This window comes from Coenobita brevimanus, chromosome 72 (assembly GCF_032717465.1).
Source record: "Coenobita brevimanus isolate Jiangsu-jjx chromosome 72, ASM3271746v2, whole genome shotgun sequence".
Lineage (NCBI taxonomy): Eukaryota > Metazoa > Arthropoda > Malacostraca > Decapoda > Coenobitidae > Coenobita > Coenobita brevimanus.
In genome coordinates this window covers 43,392,600-43,402,079 of record NC_137025.1, presented here as the reverse complement: position 1 = coordinate 43,402,079, position 9,480 = coordinate 43,392,600, and the positions used below count along the sequence as shown (strand labels likewise).

The 9,480-nt window shown below is 42.4% G+C and overlaps 1 protein-coding gene across 1 annotated transcript in view; it reads left to right on the top strand.

Moving 5' to 3' along the window:
• The first annotated feature begins 894 nt into the window (after window positions 1–894).
• The window catches only part of LOC145407267 (protein O-mannosyl-transferase Tmtc3-like), a 61,141-nt gene continuing 52,555 nt past the window's right edge, over window positions 895–9,480 (top strand). Inside the window, exon 1 of the mRNA XM_080278303.1 lies at window positions 895–1,052. Coding sequence (XP_080134429.1) covers window positions 924–1,052 — 129 coding nt within the window. The 5' untranslated portion in view covers window positions 895–923. The remainder of the gene's footprint in view (window positions 1,053–9,480) is intronic.

The window sequence follows — 9,480 nt, the reverse complement described above, 5'->3', positions numbered from 1 at the left end:
AGAGAGAAATTCTTTGACAAATTTGATTGATTACACCATTTCTCCTCTAACTCCAAATCCCAAAGTCCTCCGAACAACAGCTGGGATCGAACCCACAACCATGGGATCGGTAGTCCAGTCCTCTAACCCCTTCCACTTGGCCACCACTTCACATAACACACCACCTGAACCAGAATATTTCCACCTAAATAAAGGGAATAATATTAAGCTGTAAACATAAATGCTGCTTGTACTGAAATGATGAAAAAAGTTGTAAACCCGTAGTGGTGGAAATAAATGTGTGTTTTGTTGGTTTAGGGGTATTGCAATGTTGGATAGAGACATTGGTAGATTTTCAAATGAATCGTTGACAATATGGGAAACGCCATTTAGTATAAACGAATATCATGCTTTGCAGACGGGACGACCAAACGAAATATTTTTTATAGCAAACGTTTGGCCACAAATGAAAGGAAAGCATGAGGATATGCGATTTGGAAGTGTGATGTCAAAAGATCCCAGTTTGTCACAGTCGTGTAGTGAGTCTGCCAGGAAGGGAAATGGGATGTTCGGATTTATAAGTAGAATTTTGGATCTACAAGGAAAGCTGTCAAAATTTCACTTTGTAAGAGGTTAGTGTATGTAGGGAAAATTTTGGTCTCCCCCCCCCCACCTACACAGTGTAAACTAGAATCGTGTTTATTTGTGTGTGTTTATTTCCATGTACACTAATTACCCTCCTGTGTACACCCCCCCCAAGCGGGTCTGTATGCGGGTGGGTGTACGGCAGCCTGGTGTTGGTGGTGGCTGTGTCGATATGTACGTATATCCATGTATGTATATCTGCATGTACACTAATTTGGTGCCTGTGTACACCCCCAGGCGGGTCTGTGTGCGGGTGGGTGTACGGCAGCCTGGTGTTGGTGGTGGCTGTGGCGGTATACATGAACGCGCTCACCTGCGGGTTTGTGTTCGACGACATCTCAGCCATCAAGGACAACAAGGACCTGAGACCACACACCTCCATCACCAGCCTCTTCCTGCACGACTTCTGGGGAACCCCCATGCATAAGGTGACCACTCTCTCTCTCTCTCTCTCTCTCTCTCTCTCTCATGATCCATACATTTTCTGTATCTTTTAACTTCTCATTCTAGCTTTACATTTATTCACGCGCAATATACCAGATGCATTGTTTTATCAAGTGTGTGTGTGTGTGTGTGTGTGTGTGTGTGTGTGTGTGTGTGTGTGTGTGTGTGTGTTTTAGGTGGGGCTGTGCCTGGTTTAAATCAGTTTTCATCCAATTTTAAACAAACCTTGTGGAAGGAAGGAGGCTTAGCCAAGTGAGCGATGCATTTTTTATTTTTTTAAATGTCCAGTTAACATGGATAGGTTAACTTAATTTTGATCCAGTTTAGAGCTAAATTAGTGGAAGGTTTGTGGGTCAGCCAAGACTGAAGGGATTCGTTTTTGATAACAGCCATTAAAAGTCCAGGTCCCGGCGAAAGGTCAAAGGTTGAGTCCTTTCACTCAGACGGTGATTTTTCAATTTATGTCAGAATTTTTGGAAGGGGTGAGGGTCATGCAGGGATGCGGTAATTCAGTTTTGATATCAGTTCAAAGGTCAAGGTCACAGGACAAGGTCAGCTCAGGCACTTTTCATCTGACTTGGGCCGATCATGGAGGAAGAACCTAGGGTCAGTCAAAAATGAAGAACTGTATTTCGATTTTAAAAAGTCGATTCAAGACAAGATCACAAAGTACAGATGATTGACGCTTAGACCACCTGTAAGGTATTCTGTGGTATTTATTTATTATTTTTATCATATCCTGCATCTCTCTCTCTCTCTCTCTCTCTCTCTCTCTCTCACACATACACACACACACACACACACACACACACACACACACACACACACACACACACACACACACACACACCACAGTGAAGGCAAGAACACTCAAAATATAAGAAAAACTGGCGCTGTTCAGAGAGAGAGAGAGAGAGAGAGAAGCAAAGAGGGAGGAAAGGGGAAGGGGAGGGAAAATTTCTGAGGTAAAAATAAAACGAAACGCCAGGAAGGAAATTCAATAAAGAGTAGAGAGAAGAAGGAGATATATGAGGAAAAGAAAAAGTAAGGAAAAGAGCATTCGAGAGAAGAAACAAGATAGGAAAACAAAAGAATAAACAGAAAGAGAAAGAAGAAGAGGAAGAGCGACACAAATCAAGAAATATTGGGAGAATAGAAAGAGGGGAGAAGGGAAGGGAGGAATGATGGGGTGAATGTATAAGGAATTAGAGAGAGAGAGAGAGAGAGAGAGAGAGAGAAACAAAAGAATAAAGAGGGAAAGAAGAAGGGGAAGAACGACACAAATCAAGAAATATTGGAAGAATAGAAAGAGGGGGAGAAAGGAAGGGAGAAATGATGGGGTGAATATAAAGGTTAGAGAGAGAATATATATATATATATATATATATATATATATATATATATATATATATATATATATATATATATATATATATATATATCTCTCTCTCTCTCTCTCTCTCTCTCTCTCTCTCTCTGTATATATATATATATATATATATATATATATATATATATACTGCAGAGAGAGAGAGAGAGAGAGAGAGAGAGAGAGAGAGAGAGAGAGGTTTGGAGGGAGTGGAATTAGGGAAGATGAAATGGGAGAAGTGAAGGAGGAGAAAGAGAGGGGAGATGATAGTGTAAGTTGGATGAGAGAGAAGGGATGGAGGAGGGAAGAAAGTAACTGGAGGAGGAGGAGTAAGGAAGAGTGACTTTTTGAAGGAATGGTAAGGAGGAGAAAGATTACAGGGGAGAAGTTAAGGTAGAGGGAAGAAGTAAAATAGAAAGTCGAGGCGAGAAGGAGAGGATAGAGAGGAAGGATTAGGGGAGGAGAAGGAGGAGGAAGAAGAGAAGGGGAAGTAATTGGGAAAGAAAGGAAGAGGGTCAGGAGAAGGAATTGAGGAAGGAAGGAAGAGGGTCAGGAGAGGGAGAGTGTGTTTGAGTAGGGTTGGAGGAGATGGAGGGAGAGGAGAAGGGGAGGAGAGAAGTAAGAATATGTATGAGAAAGAAAGGAATTGGTGGAGGAGGAGGGAGAGGAGGTAGTGGGGCATGAGGAGGGGTGGGGGATAAAGGAAGGAGGGAAGAGACTAAAGGGAGGAGGGGGGGCGGAGACAGAAGGGAGAAGAGGATGGAGGGAGAAAGAGGGAGAGGAAAAGGGATGGATGAATTATGAATGAGAAGGAAGAAAAGTAGGGAGGGGAGGGGAAGGCAGTGGAGGAAAAGGAGTGAAGGGAAAAGGGAGGGAAGGAAAGCAGTTCAGAGGAGATAAAGAGGAAGTAGAACGAAAGAAGAGCAAGAAGAAGGGAAGAAAGAAGAATAATGAGAGAGAGAGAGAGAGAGAGAGAGAGAGAGATGGGGGGGGAGTGACAAGAATGTGCCTTGGTGAAGTTTATAGCAGCCATACTGTCTTGCCTCACCTTATCTCACTCCACCACCCTTGCCCTGCATTGCCCTCCCTGCCCTGCCCTGCACTTCCCTCGTTCTCCCTTTTCTTTCCTTTTCCTGTCCGAGTCTGCCCTGCCCTTCCCTTCCCTGCTCTGCCCTTCCCTGCCCTGCCTTGCCCTGCCTTTATCTCACCCGGCATTTACTCCTAACTTACCCTGCCCCAGGTAGATAAGTAGGTAGTTATTTTGGTAGGCAGGTAAGCAGGTAGATAAGCAGGTTAAGTAAGTAGGTAGTCATTTTGGTAGGCAGGGCAGGTAGGTAAGTAGGTAGTTACTAAGGTAGGGAGATAGGTAGCAAGGCAGCAATCACCCCTTTAGTACGATGACGTGTTATGTATTATTTTCCTGCTGGCACTAAGCGATTTTGGTGTAGGAGAGACTTTGATAACGTCGGAGATAAGATGTATCGTAGCATCATTAACACCTTCACGGCAGGACATCATTACTAATGCTGAGGGAAATTATCTGGAGATTGTGAGAGTTAAAAAATGAATTAAGGCGCTGTCACCTGCAAGGGAACATGGGTCCACTGCACGGGACGGCCCTGCAGGGACAGTTGCTTGCCTGTGGTTGATGGGTCTGCTCGGCCGGACAGAATGGCGTTGATCAACAACAACTACGATGGCGTCTTTCATATTTCATTCTTATTAACAGATGATAATGTATTTAATCTGGGTGAGAGAGGGTAGATAAAGTCTTCATTAATCCATCAACAACTACAGAGCCTTCTTAAAGATGAGTAAAATCGTCTGGAGACAGGAAGGTAGGGAAACAAAAAAAAAATCATGTCGGTGTGATGGAGGATCTGACACCTTCACTCTGATGACATTATTATTGCCTCTAGTTTTCTTTATTATCTTAATTTTTCTGTTTCCCTTTTTTCCTTTTCCCTTCCAAACGATTATATTCAGCTCAGAGGACACTTCAGATCCATGAAAGGTAAATAAAGTCTTTTTCTAACCCCCTAGATCAAAACCCCTCCCCTGGGCGAAAAATTCGTGTTGAGGCAGCGCTGGTGTAATAAACCTGTCGTCTTTGTAGTGTAAATGTCAGTCTGTTGCCACCAAAATAGGCAGGATGCGTCACTGGAGGACATGATGCAGACGACGGCCTGGCCAAGTGACGTGAGCTGTTATTTGCTGGCTTACTCCTTCACCACCAGCACGTCTTTGTACCATCATCATCATCATCATCATCATCTGTATCATTATCAGCATCGTCATCATCATAATCATTGTCGTCGTCGCTGTCATTATTATTATTATTATTGTTATTATTATTATCAACCCTTTCACGACGATAACGTCTTTTGCATCATCTTCATCATCGTCGTCATTGTCGTTAGTATTATTATTATTATTATTATTATTGTTATTATTATTATTATTATTATTATTCGGGAACTGTTTCACAACAGTAATATCTTTTATACTCTGTTCTCTCTACCTCCATTAACCCCTTTAATTTCGTGACGATTTTTTCTGTTTCATTCTTGCTGCCTCCAGACGATTTTACTCAGCTTAGGAGAGACTTTGACCTGGAGGGGTTAGATACAGCCTTCATTAATCCCTAAGCTGAATCAAATCATCAGCATTTCTTTCACTTCAGTATGTCCCAGATTTTATTTATTTGTTAATTGGCCAGCGCTATGCTGCCCTTATTGTTAGGTAAATTTTCTTTCTTATCTTCCTTGTTTCTTGTTTTGTGACAGGCAACCCTAGAATCAGATCTGTATTTTTACCCATCCCCGCCCCGGAGGGGCTTGGGGACGGGTATTGTTTTCACTCGGTTTATCTGTCTGTCTGTCTGTCCGTTAACAACTTTACGCGAAAACTACTGGTTAGTTTGTCTAAATTATAGGGATGATGGCTTATGACCCTCTGATCACCTGATTAAATTTTGGGCCAAATTGGGCAAAGTTCCAGGCTGTAGCCCCCCCCCAAAAAAAAAAAAAAAAAAAAAAAATCCCCATAACTCCCTTTAAATTGGTCATATCGACATGAAGCTGAAACCTAAAGGTGCATCTTTCATATTTTCATCCTATAACATGCCTCATTACGTCAGGGGAGTGACCCCCTAGTTAGCGGTAGGGGGGTCAGTGTTAGGTGGGTCGGACTTAAAACATCAAATCGGCATAAAATCGTCAACTTTCACCCGATTTACTCCAAAGTTGGTATGTGACATCTTTGAATAGATATCCTGTTCTGTTAATATGTCAGCACTAAAATGACTGCCGGGGACGGGTTTGCTGTGCCTTGGCACCGCTTCTTGTATTGGTTTATTCATTTTACCTCCCGACGATTTGATTGAACCTAGGAAATGCCTTACTCATTAAAGGCTGTATCTAACGTATACATTAAACAAAAAAAAAAAAAAAAAAGTTTATCCTTGACGGAAGAAAATGGTATGACACTCTAGGTAACCCATAAGCTGACAACAAACAATTGACACGATTTCCGTAGCAGTAGCATAGTCAGCCCTAGCACCGTTTTCTGTCCTATTTGCTAGGCAGCCATTTTCGTTCTAATCATTCTCCTCCTCGCCCTTCTGGATAAAAGCCGTGCCTAGTCCACCCATGCCTCGCTGTGGAGTGGGAAGAAGCGTCGTGGTACTGAAAATGTTAAGCTTATTTATTTCTCACTTCTGTAGAATTGAGAGAGAGAGAGAGAGAGAGAGAGTATTCGGAGATAAAGTGAGATACTGTGAGAGGAGGGGTATTGGTTATTGGGAGAGAGAGTACAAAGTATTGGTCAAAGTTAACCCGGGTGATAATTTAAACTTTTTGCCTCACTGTTTCTCACAAGGTTTCGAGGCTTTTCTTTTCTAACATTCTCTCTCTCTCTCTCTCTCTCTCTCTCTCTCTCTCTCTCTCTCTCTCTCTCTCTCTCTCTCTCTCTCTCTCTCAGTTTAATTGTATAACTCAGTTTTGTTCCCAGATTGTCAGGAAAAGGGAGAGGGAGGGAACAAATTAAAATTGAAATTGAGTTGTACTTGAATAATTGAGAGAGAGAGAGAGAGAGAGAGAGAGAGAGAGAGAGAGAGAGAGAGAGAGAGAGAGGGGGGGGGAAGCAGTTATAGTGATGAGGGAATGAGTAGTAGTGATAATAGTAAGATTTTTGTATATTTTATGGTGAAGGAGGTTGATTGTTGGATTGTGTTAATGGTGATAAGAGTGATGATAAATGTGTGATTGCAGTGGTGGAAATGATAGTGGTTGTGGTGAGATTAGGATTGTTGTGGTGATTTTGGTGTTGTGGTGATGATTGATGGTAAGAGTGACTGGGTGCGTGGTGGTCAGTGTGATGGTAAGGTTGTTTGTGATGGTGATGATGATGATGATGATTCTTGTGTGGTGGTGAAGTGATGGTGGTGATGAAGAGTGTGATTGTGGTGGTGACTGCAGGTGTTTCGAGTGTGGTGATAGTGACGATGGTGATGGCTGTGCGATGCTGATAGTTGTGATGCTGGCTAAAAGAGTGATAGTGGTAGTGAGTGTAGTTGTGGTGGTGAGCATGGTGGTAGTGAGTGTAGGTGTGGTGGTGAGCATGGTGGTAGTGAGTGTAGTTGTAGTGGTGAGCATGGTGGTAGTGAGTGTAGGTGTGGTGGTGAGCATGATGGTAGTGAGAGTGGGTGTGGTGGTGAGCATGGTGGTAGTGAGTGTAGGTGTGGTGGTGAGCTTGGTTGTGGTGAATGTAGGTGTGTTGTGGTGATAATAATGATGATAATAATAGTATTGAATGATCTTTTTGCAAAATTGGTGGTGATGGTGATTTTGGTGGTAATTGGGTAGACAGTGATAATACTCCCCCCCCCCTCTCTCTCTCTCTCTCTCTCTCTCTCGTTGTCCTTCCTACCCCCCTCCCTCTGTACCGTCCCCTCCCCCTTACACCATGTTTGATGCCTGTCCATATTCATGATAGCTCCCTCCCCTCCCGCTCGCCCACACACTCTCTTCCCCCGCTCACTCCCTCCCTCTCCTCCCTTCCCCCACTCACTCCCTCTACTCTCCCTTTCCTCCCCTCACACCCTCTACCTTACCTTTCCTCCTCCCACTCCCTCCACCCTCGCTTTCCTCTCCTCACCCTGTCTACCCTCCCTGTCCTCTCCTCATTCCCTCTTCCTTCCCTTTCCTCCCCTCACTCCTTCTACCCTCCCTTTCCGTCCGTCACTCACCCAGTCTCCTCCCATCCCCCACGCTCTTCCTCCTGCCTCCCTTTCCTCCTTAACACGGATATTAACAAAGGCATCAAATCAAAGCCAGCAAATCACCATCCAATCACCTTGGCATCTATGGTTCTCAAGGTTTTGGAAAATGACATCAAAGAAGTCTGTCAAACTCGTCGCAAAACATAAAGTACAGGTATTTCGCTTTAGATTTACAGTATTCTTTAATAATCACTCGTGCCTTGCGGATCTCCTGTTTGCATTTTCCTTCCCCTTTTTTTGCAACACGACGAGTATTTAAGCTTGTTATCTTTCCTTTATAGGTAAAAAATAAAGTTTAGACTAAGATATCAACTCATTCCTTCGTATAAACTTTCATGACAGCTTTTCAATGCTACGTGATGGTCATTCTTACCTGAAAATTTGGGCTGGAGGTTGGTGGGTGGAGTTTATTGGTAGGTGGGTGGAGCTTACTGGTAGGTGGGTGGAGCTTACTGGTAGGTGGGTGGAGCTTACTGGTAGGTGGGTGGAGTTTACTGGTAGGTGGGTGGAGCTTATTGGTTGATGGGTGAAGCCTTCCTGATTTGCTGTCCTTCGAAGACTATAATTATTTACCTTAGTTTTAAATATTTGCCTTAGTTCTGTGTATTTAGCTTTGTTTTGAATATTTGTCTCAGTTTTAAATATTTGCCCTCCCTTTGAATATTTACCTTAGTTTTGAATATGTACCTTGAGTTTTGAATATTACCTTAGTTTTGAATATTTACCATAGTTTTGAATATTTACCTTACTTTTGAATTATTGCCCTAGTTTTGAATATTTGCCTTAGTTTTGAATATTTACCTTAGTTTTGAATATTTACCTTAGTTTTGAATGTTACCTTAGTTCTCAGTATTTACCTCAGTTATGAATATTTATTCTTGAATTTTTGCCTTTGTTTTTGATATTTGCCTTAGTTTTGTATATAGTATTTCCCTTAGTTTTGAATATTTCCCCTAGTTTTGAATATTTGCCTTAATTTTGAATATTTCTCTTGGTTTTCAATATTTACCGTGCCTTAGTTTTTAATATTTAGTTCTGAATATTTGTCTTTAAATAGTTATTTAGTTTTGAACTTTTGCCATAGTTTGTAATATTTACCTCGAAAGGGCCATTAGTTCGGCTTTTATTTGCTTTCCTGTGTATTCCTTCGTATAATATCCTCCCCCCCCCCGCTCTCTCTCTCTCTCTCTCTCTCTCTCTCTCTGTATGTGGGTGGTAGTGCACTCAAGCTCTTCCTCTCACTTTGGTTGGCTACATGTGCACAATTTGTCCTGTATTTTATTCTTATTTTCCCCAGACGATTTTATTTAGCTTACGAAAATCCCCTGTAGTGTAGGGTTTACATATCTTCTTTAGGAATTTCTTTTTTTTTTTCCCTTGCCTTTGTCAGACGGTTTTATTCATCTTTAGAGAAATTCGTTGCTGTGAAGGGTTTATTTTTACCACTAGGCAGTCTTTATTTTTCTCGTTAACGGCCAGACGATTTCCCGCAGCATAGCATTGACCCCCACAATGAAGGGTTAATCGTCTTAACCTCGAGGACTTTTATTCCTGCTGGCGCCAGACGATTTTATTCAGCTTGGGAAAGACCCCAGTATTTCAAGTACTTAAAGCCCTTGGATGCCCTTGTATTTCTAGACATAAAAATCGCAAGAGGTTTGTCCCAAGCTGAGGAAAATCGTCTGGTGAGAACACTAATAGAATTCCCCTCATTCTCCCTTCTGTCTCTCCTTCTTTCCCTTCAGGTTTCTTCTTTCACGCG